At 38.2% G+C, this 25491-nt stretch overlaps 1 protein-coding gene across 4 annotated transcripts in view; it reads left to right on the top strand.

The window, feature by feature from the left end:
- Positions 1–25491, top strand: part of LOC140467148 (protein phosphatase 1 regulatory subunit 12A-like) — a 271396-nt gene that overhangs the window by 214962 nt on the left and 30943 nt on the right. Inside the window, exon 1 of one of the 4 annotated variants that reach the window (XM_072563245.1) lies at positions 15429–15961. The exons of the other annotated variants lie outside the window; for them this stretch is intronic. Within the exon in view, the coding sequence (XP_072419346.1) occupies positions 15860–15961 (102 nt within the window). The 5' untranslated portion in view covers positions 15429–15859. Of the gene's footprint in view, positions 1–15428; positions 15962–25491 lie in introns of those variants that run through there. 4 annotated transcript variants of the gene reach the window in all.

Below are 25491 nucleotides of genomic sequence, written 5' to 3'. Positions count from 1 at the left end.
TTGCTGTGTCTATCCATTGGTTACTGTCCATTTTTTCAAGAGCTTGTTGAGTCTGTCTTTTGAGATACTTCCTGTGCGCTGCATTCCTTTCACTGTTTTATGGATAACTGCTTTGTGTGGATGAGAATCGCTTATTCTTGATCCCAGCCAGTGTCTTCTGTGTTTTCACTGTTTCTTATCTGTTGCTACCTTGCCATGGAGGTGATGTCTTGTAAACATGTATTGTTGAGGCCTCGTTCAGGAGTATAACAGACTGAGTTCAGTATTCAAATTGATACTAGAACCTTTTAAACATTATCAGTCATAGAATGCAATTTCTATTCTACCCCTGATAAACAACTTGAATTATTCGTGTTTCAGTTCTACTCTAAAATGTATGAACTGAAGTATTTCTAGTCCTACTATTGTCTCGATGCCATTTTCAATATTGCTGCTTAGAAGCATAAAGGAGTTTTGTATTTGACTTGCTGATATGCAAGTCATATTTTTAGAGTTAGCAGCATTGTTGAAGGGTCAAATTTAACTGATTCTTCTACCATTAATTTTGTTCTAGCTAACCTATTCATCAAAACTGTTGAATTATGAGCCCTGCAAATTTTTGTGCTATTAGTTTTAGCAATTGGATTATCCAATTTGAATTCAATTTATTTTCAAGCTTGGTTGTATCTTAGCTGAATAAAAGACTTTCTTTTATACATGCTGTAAATAGTTAAATATTCCTACAAGAGTCCACACCAACTAAATATGTACACTGGTTCAGAACATTTAGTTCCGTAGAAAGCATAACTTGAATTTCCGATGTTCAAGTCTCTATTACATTTTGTTTAAAAAATAACATTGTAGATAAAGCAGAAACTCTGTAACTTAGAATATTTATCATAATGTGAGTATGCTTGCACAGTCCAATTAGCAAAGAAAATGGGACATGTATTAATCTGTTTCTAAAAGTATTCATGAAATGTTAATATCCTGCGTGTACACAATGTACACTTTGATTTGTTTTCATGTTCAGCATGTCGAAGTAATTTATCTGACAGCTTAAAAAGCATGTGACCTTTATTTCAGAAAGGCTCACTTTGTATTCTGAAATGCTGTTTCAGTAATATGTGAAGGGTTAGGATGTAGTTCAGTTGTGCCCTTTCTAGGTATAGAGTTGCTTCATCTTGGATACACTGGTTACCCAGCTGATTTCCAAATATGGTAAGGTATGTTTGGGCAGTGTGTGGAGCTTACTGTTTAGATGCAGGTCATGGAATAGGTGAATAGTAAGTAAAATGTAAGTACAGTGTCAGATTATTTATTGTAAAGACTTGGTAGAAACAGAAGTTAACAGATTTATTGCTAAAGATATTTAGAACATTTTCTTGAAACAAATTATCCAGCATGAAAATGAAATCATTTCAAGATTTTTGAAGTGTCGCTAACAATGAAAAAAAGTCTGAAATGTCTTTGACTCGTTAAGTCTTGACTACAATATTTTAATAAGATATGTTTAAAATATTTATTTTAAAATGTTCCAAAGTGAAAGGGTAGGACTGGCAATCTCGAACACTTGGAAGTCAAAGAACATTGAGTAGGATTACACCAAAAAAAAGTGGTAGCAGATGTTGAAATTACATTACTGCAGAAAGTATAGATGAGTGTGAAAAGAAGAGTGGTACTTTGTTTTTAAGACTTAGAGGTGCAAAGAGAAGCAATGAAAAACTATCGGCAAGGAGCCCCAAAGATATTTTAGTAAAGCATGAAGAGGATTACCACAGATAATGTACTACCAATTGGAGACTCAAAAGTTGCGTATGGAGGCAGAAATGTGGGCCTAGTTTCACTTCGTTCTCACAAAGGAGAGGGACAAAAGAACAGTTGTGGAGTGTGAAATATTAGATGTGATAAACACTTATGAATGAGTATTATTTTTCCAAATAGATAAAATTATGAGGCTGAATTGAAATTAATCCAAATTGCTCAGGAAATAATAAGACATAATGCAAGCTTTGGCCACTGTTTTTCAATCCTGTTTGGCTACAGACATGATACTGGAAGAGTGCTAACATTGTAAAAGGCTGGAAAGGATGGCCTCAGTGAATGCAGGGTAATCATGTTGGGCAAATTATTAGAGGAAGTTCTGAGACCATATAAATCATCGTTTAGGGAGGCATGGGTTAATAAAGCAAAGTTGGCGTGAATTTGTTGAAGGTCATGTCTGACCAACTTGATGGAATTTTATGAAGTAAAAGAGGGATTGATGAACGTGGCATATTTGTTGTAATTTACATATTTTTTGACAAGTCTTTTGAGGTAGTTTCACACGCAAGACTGGTTGATCTCAGCTATAAATTTTCCAATGGGGAAGTTGGATTCAAAATTTTTCACTCAGGAAATGACAGGTCATGTTTGGATGTTACAATTGAGAGGTTGTTTCCCCGAAGATTACACAATGCTCATAACTGATCCTTTGTTGTATATTTTAACAAATCAGTTTTAAATATAGAAGGCCTGATTTACAGATTATGGGCAAATTGGGTTGGCTGTTAATAAGGAAGAAAACTGTATACTGCAGGAAGATATCAATGGTCTGGGTGGGCGAGCAAATGAAATCAAACAATCCTCCATTTGAGAAAGTACGAAGCAAGGGGTGAGGGGGGGGGAGAGATACACCCTAAATACTGCAAAACAGAAAAAGGTAGAGGAGCAGGCCTTAATGTTAGTTCTAAAATTCTTAAAATCCAGAATGAACAAATCTCTAGTAGATGTTTGCAGCTTGAGGAACTTCAGATCAGACATTGTGTGATGTTAGGGAAGGGGAAAGTTAACTGGACACCACTTCAGATCATACAGTCAGACGAGGTTTGTTTTTATTTATTCACCTAAAGTGGGCATGGGTTGTTCAGGTCAATATTTATTGTCCCTCCCTAACTGCGCAGAGTTAGCCGGATTGCTATGGGTCAGGAATCACATTTAAGCCAGACCAGGTATGGGACAACAAGTTTCCTTCCCCAAAGGACATTTGTGAATCAGATGGCTTTTTTGACAATTGACAGCAATTGTCATTAGATGCTTAATTCCAGATTTTTAAAATCAACTTCAAATTTCACCATCTGCAGTGGTGTGATTTGAACACGCATACCTAGAACATTACGTAGGTATTTGGATTAATAGTTGACAATAATAGGCCATCACCTCTTATTTCGTATTTGGTCAGTTATAAAGCACTTGCAAATGTCCAGCTAAAAGAGGATTGTATAATCAGAGGGAATAGATGCTTTGTCTGTAGCAATGAGGTTTAAGACTTGAAGTTTGTTTTGTCTGCTTGATGCCAGGGTTCATAGTATTCCGAGAGTGCAGAAAGAGGCCATTCAGCCCATTTGATTCCAAAGAGCACTCCACTAAACCCACCCCCTCTCTATCCCCATAAACCCACATTTTCCATTACAAATCCGCCTAACCTACACATCCTTGAACACTACGGAGAAATGTAATGTGGTCAATTCACCTCAGCTTCATTCTTTGGAGTGTGGGAGGAACACAGCTATGTGGAAAACATGCAAACTGCACCCAAGGCTGGAGTTGAACCCGGGTCCCTGGCATTGTGAGGCTTCAGTGCTAACCACTGCCACCAGTAAGGGCATCTCCTTTCAATTAGAGAGAACACTGGTGTGGGAGGGGAGGGATCCAGTAGTTGCTTTCCATGTTGGTGCTAATGACATGAACAGGACTACAAAGGTGATTTTGCTGAAAGAATTTGAGTTCTGAATTATGAGCTCTTGCCACAGAAGACTCTGCAGGCCAAGTCATTAAGCATATTTAAAACAAACAGATTCCTGATTACAACCATACAATATAGGAATAGAAGTAGGCTATTTGGTCCATCAGTCTACTCTGCCATTCGAAGTGTTTCTGTACTCCATTCTCCTGCTTTCTCCCTGTAACCCTTCATCCTTTTAACAATCAAGAACCTACCTAGCACTACCCTAAATGAACTGGTCCGGAATCTTTGTGTCAATGAGTTCCATAAATTAACTACCCTCTGGCTGAAGAAATTTCTTTTCATTTCAGCTCTAAAGCGTCGTCCCTTCACTGTGTGACTATATCCCCAGGTTCTAGTCTCTCCTCTTCTCCGCATCCCCTCTATCCAGATCTTTCGGTATTCAGTACGTTTCAGTCAGATGCCACCTCATTTTTGTACACTTCAACAGATCCAGAGTACTCAACTGCTTCTCACATGACAACTCTTCATCCCTGGGATCATTCTTGTAAACCTCCTCTGGAACCCCTCGAAAGCCAGCACATCCTTCCTTCGATGCCAGGCCCAAAATGGCTCACAATACTCAACATGCGGTCTGACTACAGCCTCATACAGCCTCCATGGTATATCTCTGCTCTTATATTGTAGCACTCTTGAAATGAATGCTAACATTCTATTTGCTTTTCTAACTGCCAACTGAACCTGCATGTTAACCTGAAAAGTATCCTGAACTAGGACTCCTAAGTCTCTGCTTCAGATTTCTCAAGTTTTTCCCTGTTTAGAAAATAGTCTACACCTCTTTTTCCTACCAAGGTACATAATGTAATACTTTCCCACATTGTGTTCCATCTGCCACTTCCTCGCCCATTCTCCTGTCCAAGTCCATCTACAACCTCCCCATTTCCTCAACACTAGCTGCCCCCCCCTCCCCCAATTATCTTTGTCTCATCTGCAAATTTAGCAACAATGCCCTCAGCTCCTTCATTAATGCCCAGATTGTTACATATATTGTGAATAGTTGTGGTCCCAACACAGACCCCTGTAGAACTCCACTAGTCATTAGCTGCTATCCTGAAAAAGACACTTTTATCCCCACTCTGTGCCTTCTACCAGCCAGCCAATCTACTATCCACGCCAATACCTTGCTCCTAAAACATTTGTCTCTTAGTTTATTTTGCAGCTTTAGCAACATGTTCTAATTCTTTATGATCTTTTTTGTGTGTCTTTCACCTTTCCCACCTCCCCTCACTCCCCTTTTCGAACTGTTAATGTTCCTAAGCGTGTGCCTTTGCGAATTACCAGGCTCTTGTTCCAGGGGGATTGTGACTTGTGTATCTGGATAGATATATGAATAGGAAGGGTTTGGAGGGATATGGTCTGGGTGCTGGCAAGTGGGACCAGATTAGGTTGGGATATCTGGTTGGCATGGATGAGTTGGACCGAAGGGTCTGTTTCTGTGCTGTACATCTCTATGACACTGGCATCTTGTCAAAAGCCTTCTGGAAATTCAAATAGATCATGTCACTGGCTCTCCTTTGTCTAGCTTACTTGTTAGATTTCTTTCATGAATTAACATGATTGGGATTGAGAAACACATCAGCTGAGATCATATGGTGTAGCAGTCTCACTGGGCTGAACTGCCTTATCTTTATCCTGTATCTTCTGGTTTAAAACAGTAGCTATAACATTGAGTATTCAGGTTGAAAAGGAGAAACCTGGGTCAGAAGCAACTGTGCTGAACTTAATTTAATGGCACTTGCAAAGAATGTCAGCTTAGTTAACTGGAGGCGACTGAGGAAGGAGTTTATCAACAAAAATAGTTGAGGAATAATGGCAGTTTTTTTTTTAAATGTTCATGACTCGCACAAAGATGTATCCTGGTCAGAAAGAAGGATTCTCAGAAAGGAATAAGCCAACCATCGTTATCCAATGAAGTTAAGGATTGATGAAATTTAAAGAAAACCATACAACATGGCAAAGGCAAAATGATAAGTCTGAGGATTTGGAAAGTTACAGATGCCAAAAAAGATGACCCCCCAAAAAAAGAGGAAGAAAATAAATTGAGGGCAACTAGAAAGACTGCCAGAACTGCTTCAAACGTATAAAAGGGTAAAGAGAGGACAAGGTGAAAACAGACTCCTTGGCAATTGAGACCTGGAAAATAATGGGAGCCTGGAAATGGCAGAGGATTTCAGTAAGTGCCTTGCATCAGTGTTCATGTTAGAAGACACGAATAGCCTTCCAAATGTACGAAATAATTGAGAGGCAAAAGGAGGAAAGGAAATAAATACAATAGCTATCAGTAGTGAAAAATGAATAGGGAAATCAATGGGACTAAAAGCCAATGAACATGATGCTATGCGGCCTATGATATTAAAGGAAGTAGCTACAGAGATAAAAGATGCACGGATAATAATCTTCCAAGAACCCTTAAATTCTGGAAAAGTCCCAGAGGATTGGAGAACTGCTATTCTTTTGACTGCACTTATTTAAAAAATGAAGGCATTAAGTAACAGTTAAATATAGACCAGTTAGCTTAATGTTTGTTATTAGAAAATTGCTGGAATCTATTATAAAGGATCTAAAAATAGAGAATTGATAAACCCTTAATATAATTAAGCAAAGTTCGCATGACTTTGTGAAGAGAAAATCATGCCTAACAATGTGCATTATTTGAAGTGCTAAAAAGCACTGTAGATAAAGGAAAACCAATGGATATTATAAAATTTCTAGAAGGCATTTGATAAGGTGCCACATGTTAGGCTACTTATGTTAACAACTCATGTATTAAGCATTGCTGGTCGTACATTAGCAAGGATAAAGGATTAACTAATAGAAGGCATTTTTGGAATGGCTACTTATAACTAAAGGACTGATCAGTGCTAGGGCCACGAATCATTACACTGCATGTTAATGAGTTGAATGAGGGAAATGAGTAGCTTGGGCTGTACTCATTAAAATTTAGAAAAATGAGCGGTGACCTTATTGAAACATACAATGTTCTTAGGTGACTTAATAGGGTAAGCGATCGAATCTCTTGTGGAAGAATCGAGGATCAGCGGGCGTAACTTCTGAATAAGAAGTCGACCCTTAAGACAAATGAGGAATTTATTTTCTGACAGCTATAAGGGCAATGTTATTAATTTTATTCTAGACTGAGATATACACATTTTAATCTATTAAGTTATTCAAGGGAAGTAGGGTAAGGGCAGGAAAATTGAGTTTATGATTATCAGATTGCCATGATCTCCATTGAATGGCAGAGCAGTCTTGATAACTGAATGGCCTACTTCTACGTCTATGTCTTGTGATGTCAAAGGCTAGAATAGCATTTATTGCACATCCTTAGTTACAATGGCAAAATTGGCGGCGAGTTGTTGTCTTGAATTGCTTTAGTCCTTGAGGTGAAGTGACCAGCACAGTGCTACCATGAAGTGAGTTCTGCCTAGCAATTTTGAAGGAATGATGATACAGTTCCACATTAAGGTGGTGTGTGGCTTACGGGAGAGCTTGCATGTGTGGTGTTCCCTTGCATCTGATTCTGTATGTTTCTATTATAGAAGTTGAAGCATTAATCCAGACTTTAGAATATCTGGTGTGCTGTAAAGGGATGTAATGTAATGGATTTCATTATGACTAAGAGTGCAAAAAGCTTTCTGAATGATGCATATTGAAAATATAATGGATTTAGAAGATCCAAGTAAAACAGTATCATTTGGAAAAGAGTCAAGCGATATTCAAATTCCTTGAAATGGTTAAGTGAGCATAAGCAATTTAAAAGATAAATATTCAAACAAGGTGGGTCATTTTCTCACATTTGCCAAAAACCTATTTACCATCTGCATTCAATCTTTGTTCAAGAAGTTGTCTCTAATCACAGTGCACAGATGACCACCATGAATATTCAATCCCAAAAATGTATAAAAACACACACTAGCCATATATTCCAGTGAGTCAGTGAAGTTCACAATTGTAATATAAGCCTACATTAGAATTTTGTCTAAAATCCGTTCCTACACTTATTGATTCAGTCTCAATAGGGAAAAAAGGGGATTTCTGCTCATATACTTCTGATCTAAACTGCTGTCCAATTTGTGTGTACATATTACCTGTGTGCGCCTTGGAAAACACCATTTTGGATAGATCATTAAAGCAGAAAAAGGGAGAATGCATTGAAAGTATTTGTATCAAGCTGATTTAAAGAAATATGGTATGACTTGCATTAATATTGTGGTTTTCATGTCAGCGGGTGTTTAGTGGTTTACAGCCACTGAACTATTTTGAAGAGTTATCCCTGTTATAACAGAGTAAATGTGGTAGCCAAACTGTTTGCAGCAAGCTTTCCTAAACAGCAATGTGATAATGACCAGATGATCTGTTTGTGAAGTTGTTTGAGTAAGAGCTATTGGCCTGAACACCTGGGATAAATCCCATGTTCTTCTTTGAAATGATGCCATGGGGTCTTCCACATCCAGCCAAGCAGACAGATGGGGCTTGCTTTAATGTTGCATCCGAAAGATGGTATCTCCAAATGTGCAGTTCTTTCAACAATGCACTGGAGAAATTTTGAGAGAAAATGAGGAGCCAGAGGAGCAGGTTTATTTTGAAGTTGAAAGGGATGCACCCCAAGAGGTCTGTGTATGTTTAAGTATAGAACAGTTAAATTCAATGTTTGTTGTAAGAAGTTAACCCAAGTTTCTAAATGAAAGATTCCAGAGATGTAAGTGTTTAGGCTCTTCCAAAGCCCATTCAGATGCACTGTAAAATCTGGACTTGTGCGTTAGTGGACTTCCCAAAGTTCTTGTTGTTGGAGCCTTAATTCCTATCTTTACCTATCACAGCTATCTTTTCCCATTGCTCTGGATGACACTCCCCTTTCCTGTGACATGTGACTCCTTTTTGCACCTGCTCAATCAAGTTCTCCCCTGCAAAATCCCAGAGGTTATCTGTATTGGACCAAGATATGGCTCTAGCAGTTTCTGCAAACCTGCTCCAGTCAAAGTACACTTCATTATTTAAGAGGGGCATGTGAGCTTTGTCACCTGTGTCTCTCAAATTTTCAGAAATTCAGCAATAAATTTGTGCATTCTTGCATTAGAACTAACTGACCTGGGTTGACTGTGCAGTGCTTTACCTTTCCTTGTTGAACTTCTCCATCATTGACTTTATAAAATAAATTATTGTTGAGCGGATCAATACTCTTCTGGACTTAAAAATCTCCAAATAAGTCTCAAGGGTCAAGATTATTCTATTATATTAGATGCACACATAAAGCAGATCAGCTGGCTTTCTTTTGTTGGATACACAACTCATGCAACATTTGACAGAACACTCCCAGTTTGTGTCAAACCCTTGATTCAAATTTGTTTTATTACCTTGCATCTAAGACCTTTGAAATATGCATAAATGGTGCTTGTGGAAAACCAAGATTCAACTTTATACTTCCCATTGTGCAATAATTTTAATATAGTAAAAAGCTTTTTTTTGCTATGTGCTGAAGTGCATTGCTGGGAGGTCGACAAGTTACCAATTAATAAATCTCCCTTTGGTGAAACAAACTATCAGAAAGCGGGATAATTTTTGTTTTTTCTAATAAGTAACTGAGTTGGTGGTCAATAAATTATGGTTTTGTACAACATAGGAGTAGGCTATTTGGTCTATTGTGACTGTGCTGGCCTTCTAAAAAGCTAGTTAGTTTGGTCCACTCCTCTGCTGCTTCTCCATAGCTCTGCAGATGTTTTTCTTTTCAAGTACATACTCAGTTTTCATCTTAAATATTACTACAGATTCATGTTACGGTCCTCAGATCCAGCATTGCCACTGAATGAAACTAGGCAAACATGAGTGTAGCACATACAGCATTAACTGTGTATTAGTGTTCAAAGAGAGAAGTCAAAGTGGACATTATCTTTGTGATAATTTCCTTGACTTGTTCAGTCATTTAAGTTTTGGATTTCAGTATATATAAATTCATCTAATATCTTTTGCAAGTAGAAAACAGTTATTGATTACTGATTTGAAATCAAGAGGGATCAGTGTTTTTATGCTGTGCAGCAGATTTGCGCAACACCGTTTCAGAATTGTTGGTGTATGAATACTTTGCTTCCTCAAGGAAAAGATTGAATTTAACAAGTACGTGAAGTCTTATCGTAAGAAACGGTAAATTAATAAGGGATATAGAGATGTACCACTTTGGAGTATGAAACATTTTGTGCATGATCTAAATGTTGAAAATCATTTTTGATTAAGCAATGATTTTGTTTCTTTCAAAACTGGACTTTTTTAACCTACTTAAATCTGAAGTGCTTTCCAAATTTGACTGTATTACTTTTTATCTATTACTGAATTCCACTGATTTATTCCCTTTATCAGCCATAGCGTCCTCGAAATATACAGCACGGAAAAAGACCCTTCAGTCCAATGTGTCCATGCCAACCAGATACCCCAACCCAATTTAGTCCCACCTGCCAGCACCCAGCCCATATCCCTCCAAATCTCTCCGGTTCATATACCCATCATGTTGCCTTTTAAATGTTGCAATTGTACTAGCTTCTGCCACTTCCTCTGGCTGCTCATTCCATAAACGGTACCACCCTATGCGTGAAAACGTTGCCTCTTAGGTCTCTCTTGTATTTTTCCCCCCTCACCCTAAACCAATGCCCTTGAATTCTGGACTCCCCATTCCAGGAAAAAGATTTTGTCTATTTATCCTAACCATGCCCCTCATGATTTTAAAAACCTCTATAAGGTCACCCCTCAGCCTCTGACGCTCCAGGGAAAACACCCCGAGCGACCTCAACCTCTCCCTCGAGCTCAAATCCTCCAACCCTGGCGACATCCTTGTAAATCTTTTCTGAACCCTTTCAAGTTTCACAGCATCTTTCCGATGGGAAGGAGACCAAAATTGCACGCAATATTCCAAAAGTGGCCTAACCAATGTCCTGTACAGCCGTAACATGACCTCGTAACTCCTGTACTCAATACTCTGACCAATAAAGCAAAGCATACCAAATGCCTACGCTCCAAGGTCTCTTTGTTCAGCAACACTCCCTCAGATCTTACCATTAAGTGTATAAGTCCTGCTAAGATTTGCTTTCCCAAAATGCAGCACCTCGCATTTATCTACATTAAAATCCATCTGCCACTTCTAAACCCACTGGCCCATCTGATCAAGACGCAGTTGTAATCTGAAGAAACCTCCATCACTGTCCACTACACCTCCAATTTTGGTGTCAGCTGCAAACTTACTAACTGCACCTCTTACGCTCACATCCAAATCATTTATATAAATGATGAAAAGTAGTGGACCCAGCACCGATCCTTGTGGCACTCCACTGGTCACAGGCCTCCAGTCTGAAAAACAACCCTCCATCACTATGTCTGTCTTCTACATTTGAGCCAGTTCTGCATCCAAATGGCTAGTTCTCTCTGTATTCCATGTGATCTAACCTTGCTAACCAGTCTCCCATGGGGAACCTTGTCGATCACCATATTGAGGTCCATATAGTTCACAATTACTGCTCTGCCCTCATCATTCCTCTTTGTCACTTCTTCAAAAAGCTCAATCAAGTTTGTGAGCCATGATTTCCCATGCACAAAACCATGTTAACTATCCATAATTAGTCCTTGCCTTTCCAAATACATGTACGTACTGTCCCTCAGGAATTCCTCCAACAACTTGCCCACCACCAGCATCAAACTCACTAGTCTACAGTTCCCTGGCTTGTCCTTAAATAGTGGCACCACTTTAGTCAACCTCCAGTCTTCCGCCACCTCAACTGTGACTATCGTTGATACAGATATCTCAGTAAGAGGCCCAGCAAGCACTTCCCTAGCTTCCCACAAAGTATGAGGGTACACCTGATCAGGTCCTGAGGATTTATTCACTTTTATGCGTTTCAAGACATCCAGTACTTCCTCCTCTATAAGATGGACATTTTTCAAGATGTCACCATCTATTTCCCTACATTCTTTATCTTCCATGTCCTTTTCCACAGTAAATACTGATGCAAAGTACTCGTTTAGTATCTCCCCCATCTCCAGTGGCTTCACACAAAGGCCACCTTGCTAATCTTTTGAGGGGTCCTATTCTCTCCCTAATTATCCTTTTGTCCTTGATGTATTTGTAAAAACCCTTTGGATTCTCCTGAATTCTATTTGCCAAAGCTATTTCATATCCCCTTTTTGTCCTCCTGATTTGCCTCTTAAGTATACTCCTACTGCCTTTATACTTTTCTAAGGATTCACTCGATCTATCCTGTCTATACTTGAAATATGCTTCCTTCTTTTTCTGAACCAAACCCCAAATTTCTTTAATCATCCAGCCTTTCCTTTCACCTTAACAGGAATATTCTTTCTCTGGACTCTCATTATCTCATTTCTGAAGGCTTCCCATTTTCCAGCCGTCCCTTTACTGCGAACATCTGCCCCCAATCAGCTTTTGAAAGTTCTTGCCTAATACCATCAAAATTGGCCTTTCTCCAATTTAGAACTTCACCTTTTAGATCTGGTCTAACCTTTTCCATCACTATTTTAAAACTACTAGAATTATGGTCACAGTCCTAAAATAATTCAGTGTAAATTTGTGTTCAATACTTTTATCTGATTCCTTATAACTTCAGTCCAGTTGCAGTTGGCACTTACACCACTTGAAATTATCTGTTTGGAATGAGCTTTTGGGAAAAAAAGACGTAAATTCATGCCAGTCAGATATTCTGATTGTACATATTTTCAAGATTATTAATGTTAACAATTATATACATTTGAAAAAATAACAGTGAAATAATTATTTCAAAAACAAAGATGGAAATCAATCTTTTTAACTCTTAGACGTTTCATTTTAACTTCAGTGATAGGGAAGCTTCTAGAAACAATTATTCAGAATAGAATCCTGTGAAAAAAGATGCTTTAACTATGAAGAGCCAGCATAGCTTTCTAGAGGGAAAATAGTGTTTCACTAACTTGCTGATGTCTTTTTGAAAAGCTTACAGAAATGGTGGATTAGGATAATGCTGTTGATTATGATGTACAAAGACTTCCAGAAACAGCTCAATATAGTGATGCAATATATTGACTTGAGAAATGTTAGAGATCAGTGGAATAAAAGGCACAGTAGCAACGTGAATACAACATTGGCTGCGTAACAGGGAGCAGAGTTATGGTAATGGATCCTTTTTGAGCTGTGGGAAGGTTTGTATTGGAGGGGTTGGTATTGAGAGCTTTGCTTTTTCTGCTATATATTCATGATCTAGATCTTGTATACAGGAACAGTTTCAAACTTTGTAGATGATACAAAACTTGGAAGAGTTGTGAATTAAGAGTAGGACAGTATGAAACTTTAAAAGGAAATGATATGTTGTTGGGAGTAGGCAAAGGAGACAATGAAGTTCAATGCAGAAAGCACACCAAATAGTCCATGTCCCTCTATTCTCTGCCTACTCGTGTATCTTTCTAAATGCCTGTTAAATGTTGCTGTCATCTCTTCTTCCCTTGCAGCGTGTTCTGGGCACTTACACCATCTGTGTAAAGCAAAACTTGCTTTGTACATTTCCTTTAAACACTCCCCTCTCACCTGAAACCAATGCCCCCTAGTATTTGACATTACTCTGAGTAAATTGCCCAGCTTATCCATTCCCCTCTCAATTTCATATACTTGTATCAGGTCTGCCTTCAGCCTCCAACACGCTGGGGAAAAACCAATCCAAGTTTGTCCAACCTCTCCATAGAGCTAATTCACTCCAATTAAGGCATCATCCTGGTAAATCCTCTTTTACGCTCTCTCCAAAGCCTCCACATCATTCTCATTGTGAGCAGCTGTGGTCATCACATTAGTATAATCTGGCCTTACTAAATTTTTATATATTTGCAACATGCCAACTTTTATCCTTGGTACCCTTGGGGTAAGCATGCGTATGCCTTCTTTACCATCGTATTCATTTGTGTTGCCACTTCCATGGAGATATGATCTTGCACCCAAAGATCCCTTTGTGTTTCAGTGCTCCTAAGGGCCCTGCCATTTACAGCATACTTTACTGTTGCATTTGATATCTCAAAATGCATCACCTCAGAAGTTTGAGGTGGTGTACTTCATTATGAAGATTATTGAAAGATGATTATAAATTAAGCATTATAATGCTAGAGCAAGTGCAGGAACAGAAGGACCTTGGTGTTTATGTGCACAGGTGATTTAAAAGTGATAAGATAGTTCTTGAGAGCAGTTAATCAATGTGCAATATCCTGGGCTGTATTAATAGGTGTATGGAACACAGTAGCAAAGAGTTATGCTAACACTTTGTTAGTCCTCAGCTTGTACACAGTTCTGGATGCCACACTTTGCAAGGATGGCTCAAGAGATGAGAGGCTTCAGTTACAAGAGTAGGTTGAGAGGTTCGGGTTGTTTTTATTTGGAGAGAAGAAACGTAAGACAAAGTCTAATAATAAAATGAAGAAACCCAGATAGAGTAGGTAAGGAGAGATTGTTTCCATTTGTAAAAGAATCAGGAAGAAAAGAGACGAGATTTAAAGTGATGTGCAAAGAAGCCAATGTGATGAGAAACAACAATTTTTCTCTCAACAATTGGTTCAGAACTGGAATTCATTGCCTAGAAGTTGGATGGAGGTAGGTTCAATTAAAGCATTCAAGGGGGCATTAGATGATTATTTAAATAGAAAATATATGAAAGAGTATCTGGAAAAGGAGAAGAATGGCATTTAGTAACGCTGTTTATTTAGGGAGCTAAAACAGAATGATGGGCCAAATGGCTGCCTCCTGTGCTATAACATTTCTGTCATTCTATTGTGCAGTTAACCTTTACTCGGTTCTTGAATGCTGCTTTTTTTTTAAAAAAGGCATGTTTCACAACAAATATTGTTTTATTTTTCTGAAAATTATATCATCATTCAGGAATCCTTATACCTAAATGCATCAACTCAAACTTCTGAGGTAATGTATTTTGAGAGATCAAATGCAACAAGAAAGCATATATTATTACCTACAGTGGAACTGTGTGGGGGGGAGAAAAAATTATTTTGAGGCAATTTGTAGTCCCAGCTTTTATCGAATATACAACATACAATCTGTGAATAATCTTAATTTAACCTGACTACAAATCCAAACTAATAGCCCACCAAAAGAATTGTTCCAAATGTAAACTTTGTAAAGTTCCACTGCTTTTTCAGTGTGTTAGTTGTGATGAGAAAAAGACAAATTTTGTATGTAGAAGTATTTACAGCCAAAGTTAGCTACGAAGTAACTAGTTAGAATTATTAATGTAATGTTTATATCATATTATTAGAATGCTTGACGTATAGCATTTAATGATAGCAAATTGTTCATTGTGTCCTAATGAAGTTTGTTTAATTGAGAGATCGGTTTAAATCAAATGATGGGCAAGTCATTCCAGAAGTGTTTGTGATGTTGTTCTACGTTATTTAAATCTAAGGATTTCTGTTCTGAAGTATGGCTTCCTTGTTAAACCCAGATGTCTGATAAAGAATTTTTAAGGAGTTTCTTCCTCAGAGAGAAAAAAATTAATTCCCAGCTGAAAGCGAATTATGCCTTTTGGCTTCATTCCAGCATTCCTGTTCAAGTTAAAAAAAAATTGAAATGCCAAAAGAGAGCAACGCGTGAAGCAACCCAGCGAAGGATAAGAACAAAACAAAACTTAACTGTATTCGTACATCATCGAGAAGTGCTCCACCCCTTGGAGTGTACAAAGTCTCAAAATGAAAGATCATGTTTTGATGGCTGTCTCACTTTCATCTTATGATTCTATTCAGATAGATTGAAAACCACTTCGTTGCGGCTGTGGTGTTTTGCAAGATTCCTTTGGGATTTTATTTGATGCCTTCATCTGTTTCTTTTTAAATGTGCTGAGCTGTTGATCCAGCTAAAGAAGAACAAATCTCAGCTTGAAGACCAACAATTCATCTAACAGCCCTGTTTTCACTTTACCTGTCAACCTGCACTTTCGTAAAGCAAATCGCAATAATTGTAGCTTTGGACGCGGGACAAATCAGTTCTGAAGGCAACGTGTTTGAACATAGAAAGAAGCTTGCTCGGAAAAGTAAATATAGTACAGGATCCATCAGTTCTTGAACTCTTTGAATTTGGTAACAATGTCAGCGCTGTATTCTAGGAATAAGGATCTAATGAGGAACAAGAAACCGCAGCAAGAAACACCACCTTGTTCACCTTCACCCACAAGCAAGACATTCAGAGTAAGAAAATGACTGACTTTAATTTTAGTGCTCTAGTGTGGTTTTATTAGAGGCCTAACAACAGTGCAGCAAATAATGCGGTCTGCGGGTGATAGGTTTTTAAACATCCTGATACATGGAATGCACATAGAAGCTTGAAAACAGTCAGTATCCTATTTACTGAGAGTTAAACCAAACAGTCTTGTGTTCTTGAGTGTTTCAGAAAAAAAATCATTTAAGATCTTATTTTGAAGTTAAATGTACATCCAAAAAAGAAATTTGACTGACACCCCCCCCCTCCCCAATTAACTCTGTTATTACAATTCCTAATTGGACTGAATGATTTAGAAGCATGCAAGTAGTAGCAAATATGCTAGTCAAATGTATTTTTTTGTCTGCTGCGCAATGTTTTTTGAAGTGTGACTTGTATTGCTGTTTAATGGTGCAATGAAATGTTGGACTTATGTTTCCTTCTCTGTTATTAGCATTAATATATATGTATGCCCCAGGCTCTTAATCAGTGTGTTAAATGTATAGCAGGCTGAAAAAGCCAAAGGAAAGTAATGGTGTTTTGTTTTTGTTTAATAGCAATTGTAACTAGCTCCAGTTAATTCCAAATCTGATTGTGTGGTCTCTTTAAGTATATACAGGAACAGTTTGTGGGAGGTTACTGTGGAAGTCTTATGTAATTAGCAACAGCTGTCTGCTGTTTCATGTGCAGTGGAAAAGCAGAGTTTGGGGCCCAGGCAAAACCTGCCAGAGGAGCCCAGCCTGGAATACACTAAAATTCTGAAAGAAATGTTGAATGAAATAGAAGGAAACCTATTGCAGCAACCGTACATTAATTTTATCAAGGATAATATAAGAAAACTTTTCATCTTCATGAAAACTGATCATTGTCAAATCAAGGCATTTTGATGCATTTCATGTAATTCCATGTTACCTTCAGTTATTGTATAATTTCATTCTTTATAGATTTGGATGATGACGTTATTGGAGTTCAAAGTATCTTTGATATTCTAGAGATACTGCATGACCTAAAAATGCCAATGAAAGGCCAATTTTAAAGCATTCATATGATGAAGAATTCCATATGAGACACCACTAGAATGTGGTGTCGATCAGTAGCTGAAATAAAACTGGCGATTTTGTGGCCACCGACTACCTTGAGGTGCACAAATTGACTGGCAGTTCTTCGTGTATGAAAATGAACTGTAGATGTTTGGAGGGTTGCTTATTCAAGATAATCGTTATAACCAGGTGCAATGCGTTTTCATCCAAACAGTAATCATGAGCACGAGTAGATAACTCGAATATAAAAAAAATCAAATCTGATGTTTATGTCTCTTGCATACGACCTTCCACTTCTTTCCACTTAATTGACTATCTCTTCCTTTCTTTCCCTCCATTCTACTCCCTTATACTGGTTTGCAGTCCAAACAGTAGAATTACTACTTTTTAAATTGTTTTAAATGAAGAGTTATTTGGATTAATTAAACTCTTTTATACTCAATTTTTAAATGAAACTTGGGTGTTTTATGAATTTAATGTAGAATTATTAATATTGGTGCATCTCATCGATCTACGAGTAAGTTTGGTAAATATAATAATGAGCACACAGCACTGTTAGATTCTACAGTTAAATCAGAAGTAAAACAATTTACACCATGCGAACATGACTATAATGTTTAGTTTTCACTTAAGTTAGTGACCAGCTTTGACTTCGACATCTCTTCAGATTTAATTGTTATATGCGGCAGTCATAAGTTAGGCATTAATTTGATCAAGGATGATGAAGAAAACATTTCACCTTAAAGAAAGCTACACTTTATCAAGACATTTTGATGCATTTCATCCAATTGATAATTTGTTTATGTGATAGAAGAATGCAGTTTTTTAAAAAAATAAGTACCATAAAGGAGACTTAACATTAAAACTTCTGAGTAGACAATGGTCTGTCTGTTAGACATATTCATGTGCTGCGCAGTAGTGAAAAGTAGAGGAGAATAATCAAATTGTCACTAGCTGAATCAAGCTTGTCAAAGCAGATTTTTGAGATGGAAAGTATTCAGTGAAACTTGGGAATTTCCTAACACTGTAAATTTTAAAATTATTACTAGTGTTGAATTTTCTTAATTGACCATTAAAATTGGACGGGTCCATTATAAAAATGGAGAGTGTGGATAAATTATTACCAGTGCCCGGCTTATTTGGTCCTCACCAATTTGTAGTGGAAGAAATTATTCGAAAATACATCCACTTAAGAAAGAACCTTTTCATATCCTCAGGTCATCCCTAAATATGTCACAACCAGGAAATAAAAGTATAATCAATATTGTCCAGGTTAACAGTGAAACTAATTTGCACACAGATCTCAAAAGGAGATATATTTGTTGTTTGGTTAACAAGGAAGCAGCTTTGTGCAAGGCATGAAGAGGCATCCCAGTTTCGTATTGTATCTTGCAGTTGGAACTTTGGTGTCCAGTTCAACAATCAGTGTTAGTTTTACATGTCAAATGAAAGACAGGACTTTTCGGTACTACAGGAAATTTTCAGCATTAGACTTAAATGTCAGCTGAGATAATGGACTCAAGTTCAAGAATGGAGCTTCAAGTTGTTTTGTAGGTGCAGCAGGTAATTAAGAAGGCAAATGGATTATTGTCCTTTGCTAGACGGTTGAAGTTTAAAAATGGGAAGGTTATGCTGCAGCTGTATAGGGTGTTTGTGAGGCCTAACCTAGAGTACTGTGTATGATTTTGGTCTCCTTACTTGAGAAAAGATGCACTGGCACTGGAGATTCACTAGATTGATTCCAGTGTGTGATTATTAACTTTGTCCACCCTAGTCCAACACTGTCACCTCCATATCATGGGTTCCAGAGTTGAGAGGGTTTGCTTATGAGGAGAAATTGAGTAGACTGGAACTTTATTCATTGGAATTTAGAAGAATGAGGGAGGATCTTGTAGAAACATACAAAAGTTATGAAGGGAATAGATAAGATCGAAGTAGGGAGGTTGTTTCCACTGGCAAGTGAAACTTGAAATAGGGGGCATAGTCTCAAAATGAGAGGGAGGAGATTTACAATTGAATTGAGGAACGTCTTCACCCAAAAAGTTGTAAATCTGTGCAATTCCTTGTCCGGTGAAGCAGTTGAGGCTACCTCATTGAATGTTTTTAAGGCAGAGCTGCATTTTTGAACAGTAAAGGAATTTGACGGTTCTGTGAGTGGATGGAGCTGAGTACACAAAAAGATCAGCCATTGATCTTACTGAATGGCAGAGCAGGCTCGAAGGGCCAAATGGTTGCCTCCTGCTCCTTTTTCTTATGTTCTTAATTACATGGACAAAGAAAAGAGCAAAAGTAGGTGCTCAGCCCTTTGAATCTACTTTATTTATTAACATCATGATTATTATACTTTTCTGCCTACCCTGATAATGTTTCATCACCTTGCTTATCAAAAATCTGATAACCTCAAACTTAAAATTATTCAAAGATTTTACTTCCTTTGAGGGAGAAAACTCCTAAGAGTCATGACCTATCTAAGAAAACGATTCCCTTCCCCCCCCCACCAATTGCCTTAAGTGGGTGACCCTTTTCTTTCTGAACAGTGACCCCCTATTTCTGATTTTCCTTCTAAGATGAAAGTGCTTTTCCATATGCATCCTGTCAAGACCCCTCAGGATCTTTCTATGTTTCACTCAAGCATCTCTTACAAGGAAAAGTTGAACCTAGAAGTGTAAGAAAACCTATCCAATCTAGCTATAGGTCTGGTAACCTTCTCTAAACTGCTTCCAGTGCAGGAGTATTGCTTTCTAATTTGCAAATTTGGAAAGAATTAACGAAAGCGATCAATGTAAGCTAAAATGCATTGTTCCCAAAAATAGCCTTCCATATTTATTTTCAGGGCTGCCAGTGTTTATTGCAATTATTTTGCAATACACATATTCTAAAATGCAAACCTTTGTTTTTCCAATATTTTCATCTGAAATATGGAACGCTTTGCATTTGGTGATATGTTTATGAAAGTTTGGTCTGCTGTTCTGAGTGCTTGTCAACCAGAACTATCCATACTTCAGAATCTAAAATATATTTTATATATTGTTGTACAGTGATTTTAGACAAAGCCGATTTGGTTTGAGAACCACTGAATTATCAGCAATGTGTTCATAAGAAAAAGTGGATGGTTGAGTATGTGTGATAATAAAGCAACATCGCAAGTTCCAGGTTCCAACATGTTCTGAAAACAGCATAACTGAGAGTTGATGTAGTGCCTTGTATTTTTTTGATTTGCTGATTGGAATATTTAGGAAAATTGTGGCTTTGCAACTTATTAACCTTGTATTAACAAATGCCACATCTTTGTCATAAAGGGAAAGAGCAATACATTTTTAATTTCTATTTGACTCAGAAGATGACAATTTGAACTGGACCATGAAATTTGAATTAGACTTTGATTTACATTTCTATTTGGAACGCTCTTGCAAATCAATGCTTAATGCAGAAAAATGCAGTGCAGGTGAACTTAATTTATGTTGAATTGAAAGTCAGTTTTATTGGAACCTAGATTTTCTTTTATCTGTACAGTTTCTTTGCGTGCGTCCCAGTCTGAGAGGGGAAAAAACTCAATTGTACAAATGAACTGTCATTTAACATTAAATACTTTGACTTGCTATTATGCTGTGAGGTCCAAATAGCATCAAAACAGTAAGCTGCTTATACTGGTATCTCCACTGTTGTGGGTTGTAAGTACATGTAATCAGTGTTATTCCATAAGTTAGTGTGCTCTTTCAAAGCAAAAACATAAAGTGCGAGAAAAATTCAGCAGGTCTGGCAGCATTGTGGAGAGAGAAAAGGAATTAATGTATTGAATCCAGTATGGCTTCTCTTCATTCTGAAGATCTGCTGAGTTCTCCACTTTTCGTTTTTGTTTCAAATTTCCAGTATCTGCAGTATTATATTTGTATTAGCATACTGTATCCAATCGATTGTGCAGCCATATCTGCTGAAGATCTGAGGTAGGTGATTTGGTCTGAAACATGTTCTTTTGTTTAGAAGCTTTGATCTTATTGTTTTTAAAAATATTCTGAAGCCAGGCATGTAGGTATCAGTGATGTAGTCAGACTTGCGAATGTTAGTTACTTATCTTCCATTTATTGTACTGAAAGTTCAGTAAAATAATCATTTTTAAAAAAGAAAGCCACTTTGATGTAATGAGATAGAAATTTAACATTAATTAAAATCTGGTATTTTATTTAGAGAGATAAATACAATATGTATACTTCTGGTTTTATGAATACCTTGTTCATGTTTGATGTGTTTTAATATATTAATTTTTAGTTTTAGTAATTAAATTTTTAGTTGTAGAAAATTAGAGCAATGCGCATGAAATATGCCTGGCATCTATTCCATTTGGATCCATTTTGCTTTATAAGACCATAAGACCATAAGACATAGGAGTGGAAGTAAGGCCATTCGGCCCATCGAGTCCACTCCGCCATTCAATCATGGCTGATGCGCATTTCAGCTCCACTTGCCAGCATTCTCCCCGTAGCCCTTAATTCCTCTAGACAACAAGAACCTATCAATCTCGGCCTTGAAGACATTTAGCGTCCCGGCTTCCACTGCACTCCGTGGCAATGAATTCCACAGGCCCACCACTCTCTGGCTGAAGAAATGTCTCCGCATTTCCGTTCTGAAATGACCCCCTCTAATTCTAAGGCTGTGTCCACGGGTCCTAGTCTCCTCGCCTAACAGAAACAATTTTCTAGCATCCACCTTTTCAAAGCCATGTATTATTTTGTACGTCTCTATTAGATCTCCCCTTAATCTTCTAAACTCCAACGAATACAATCCCAGTATCCTCAGCCGTTCCTCATATGCTAGACCTGTCATTCCAGGGATCATCCGTGTGAATCTCCGCTGGACACGTTCCAGTGCCAGTATGTCCTTCCTGAGGTGTGGGGACCAAAACTGGACACAGTACTCCAAATGGGGCCTAACCAGAGCTTTATAAAGTCTTAGTAGTACATCTCTGCTTTTATATTCCAACCCTCTTGAGATAAGAGACAACATTGCATTCGCTTTCTTAATCACAGACTCAACCTGCATGTTTACCTTTAGAGAATCCTCGACTAGCACTCCCAGATCCCTTTGTGCTTTGGCTTTATTAAGTTTCTCACCATTTAGAAAGTAGTCCATTCCTATATTCTTTTTGCCAAAGTGCAAGACCTCGCACTTGCTCACGTTAAATTCCATCAGCCATTTCCTGGACCACTCTCCCAACCTGTCTAGATCCTTCTGTAGCCTCCCCACTTCCTCAGTACTACCTGCCTGTCTACCTAACTTTGTATCATCGGCAAACTTCGCTAGAATGCCCCCGGTTCCCTCATCCAAATCATTAATATATAATGCGAACAGCTGTGGCCCCAGCACCGAACCCTGCGGGACACCGCTCGTCACCGGCTGCCATTCTGAAAAAGAACCTTTTATCCCAACTCTCTGCCTTCTGTTAGATAGCCAATCCTCAATCCATCCCAGCAGCTCACCTCGAACACCATGGGCCCTCACCTTGCTCAGCAGTCTCCCGTGTGGCACCTTATCAAAGGCCTTTTGAAAGTCCAGATAGACCACATCCACTGGGTTCCCCTGGTCTAACCTACTTGTTACCTCTTCAAAAAATTCCAACAGGTTTGTCAGGCATGACCTCCCTTTACTAAATCCATGTTGACTTGTTCTAATCAGACTCTGCTCTTCCAAGAATTTAGAAACCTCATCCTTAATGATGGATTCTAGAATTTTACCAACAACCGAGGTTAAGCTGATTGGCCTATAATTTTCCATCTTTTGCCTTGATCCTTTCTTGAACAAGGGGGTTACTACAGCCATCTTCCAATCGTCCGGGACCTTTCCTGACTCCAGTGACTCTTGAAAGATCTCAACCAATGCCTCTGCTATTTCCTCAGCAACCTCTCTCAGAACTCTAGGGTGTATCCCATCGGGGCCAGGAGATTTATCAATTTTAAGACTTTTTAACTTTTCTAGCACTATCTCTTTCGTAATGGCAACCATACTCAACTCAGCCCCGTGACACCCTTTAATTTTTGGGATATTACTCCTGTCTTCCACTGTGAAAACTGACGCAAAGTACTTGTTAAGTTCTCCTGCTATTTCCTTATCTCCCATCACTAGGCTCCCTGCATCAGTTTGAAGTGGCCCAATGTCTACTTTTGCCTGTCGTTTGTTTCTTATGTACTGAAAGAAACTTTTACTATTATTTCTAATATTACTGGCTAGCCTACCTTCATATTTGATCCTCTCATTTCTTATTACACTCTTTGTTATCCTCTGTTGGCTTTTGTATCCTTCCCAATCTTCTGATTTCCCACTGTTCTTAGCCACTTTATAGGATCTCTCTTTTTCTTTAATACATTTCCTGACTTCCTTTGTCAGCCAAGGTTGTCTAATCCCTCCCCGGTTAATCTTTCTTTTCTTGGGAATGAACCTCTGTACAGTGTCCTCAATTATACCTACAAACTCCTGCCATTTTTGCTCTAGTGTCTTCCCGGTTAGCCTCTGCTTCCAGTCTATTTTAGTCAGTTCCTCTCTCATGCCCTCATAATTACCTTTATTCAACTGTAACACCATTACATCAGATTTCGCCTTCTCCCTTTCAAACTCCAGACTGAACTCTACCATATTATGGTCGCTACTTCCTAAGGGTTCCCTTACTTTAAGATCTTTTATAGAGTCTGGTTCATTGCAAAGCACTAGGTCCAGAATAGCCTGCTCTCTTGTGGGCTCCATGACTAGCTGTTCCAAAAAGCCATCCTGTAAGCATTCCATGAATTCCCTTTCTTTAGATCCACTAGCAACATTATTTACCCAGTCCACCTGCATATTGAAGTCACCCATGATCAATGTAACCTTGCCTTTCTGACATGCCTTCTCTATTTCCCGGTACATGTTGCGTCCCTGGTCCTGACCACTGTTAGGAGGTCTGTACACAACTCCAATTATGGTTTTTTTGCCTTTGTGGTTCCTCAATTCCACCCACACAGACTCCACATCATCCGACGCTATGTCATTCAATACCATAGATTTAATTTTGTTCTTAACTAACAAGGCAACTCCACCCCCTCTGCCCACCTCTCTGTCTTTTCGATAAGTCGAAAAACCATGGAGGTTTAACTGCCAGTCCTGACCCCCCTGTAACCAAGTCTCTGTGATGCCTACTACATCATAATCATTCACTATTATCTGTGCCATTAATTCATCGGCTTTGTTATGAATGCTACGAGCATTCAGGTAAAGTGCCTTAATGCTAACTTCCTTATTAGAGATGTTGTAAGTCATATGTCCTAAGTTATCCTTGCTTTTTTCTGCATTCTCAGTCTGCCTCAATTTTAAATCCGCCTGGAAACATGCTATCCTGCTGCTTATCTTTCCATTTACCTCCATACTCCCTGTTGCTTTCACTTTCCCTTCCCCCCCAACTCAGAAGTTTAAAGTCCTACTGACCACCCTATTTATCCTCTTCGCCAGAACATTGGTACCTGATCGGTACCAATGTTTAAAAAGATAAGAGCAAATCTTAGCAGGACTTATGCACTTCATGATAAGGTCCTCTGGAATGTTGCTGAACAAAGAGACATTGGAGTGCAGGTTTATAGTTGCTTGAAAGTGGAGTTGCAGGTAGATAGGATAGTGAAGAAGGCGTTTGGTACGCTTGCCTTTATTGGTCAGAGTATTGAGTACAGGAGGTGGGAGGTCATGTTGCGGCTGTACAGGACATTGGTTAGGCCACTGTTAGAATATTGCATGCAATTCCGGTCTCCTTCCTATTGGAAAGATGTTGTGAAATTTGAAAGGGTTCAGGAAAGATTTACAAGAGTGTTGCCAGGGTTGGAGGATTTGAGCTATAGGGAGAGGTTGAACAGGCTGGGGCTGTTTTCCCTGGAGCGTCGAAGGCTGAGGAATGACCTTACAGAGGTTTATAAAATTATGAGGGGCATGGATAGGATAAGTAGACAATGATCATTAAACAGCAAGTGGGATAACTTAGCTAAAGAACTGGAGATATTTAATTTGCAATACTTGCAGTTTAGAGCAATGATGAAAGAGATTTTCATTTTTGCGTTCGAGCCACATTGGTATAAAAATATTCACTGAAGGCTGTAAAATTAGTTATTTCATTGCATCAACGAAAAAATTGCAAATGAGGGCTCATTAATCACAGAACCAGTTTGAGGATGACCCAGAGCAGGCGACTTAACTATGCAGATGATTGGGACTTTGTGTTTCAATTTATCTGGGTGTTTACTAAGAGTGTTAGTTGCACTTTGGATCTTGTATTGTTTGTAAGTCAGATAGAAGATAGCCAAAGTAACTAACGACAAAAAACAAAGTAATTGACAGATATGCTGCACAGTGAGCAGAGTTTGAAAAAAGAATTCAGTAAAAAAAAACTCCTGGTGTAGTCTTATTTTTTAAAATCAGCTGTTATAATTCCTTTTAACTCGATTGTAAGAGTATTATATTTTAGTATTATAGTG

This window comes from Chiloscyllium punctatum, chromosome 45, assembly GCF_047496795.1.
Source record: "Chiloscyllium punctatum isolate Juve2018m chromosome 45, sChiPun1.3, whole genome shotgun sequence".
Taxonomy (NCBI): Eukaryota; Metazoa; Chordata; class Chondrichthyes; order Orectolobiformes; family Hemiscylliidae; genus Chiloscyllium; species Chiloscyllium punctatum.
This window is presented reverse-complemented; position numbering and strand designations above follow the sequence as displayed.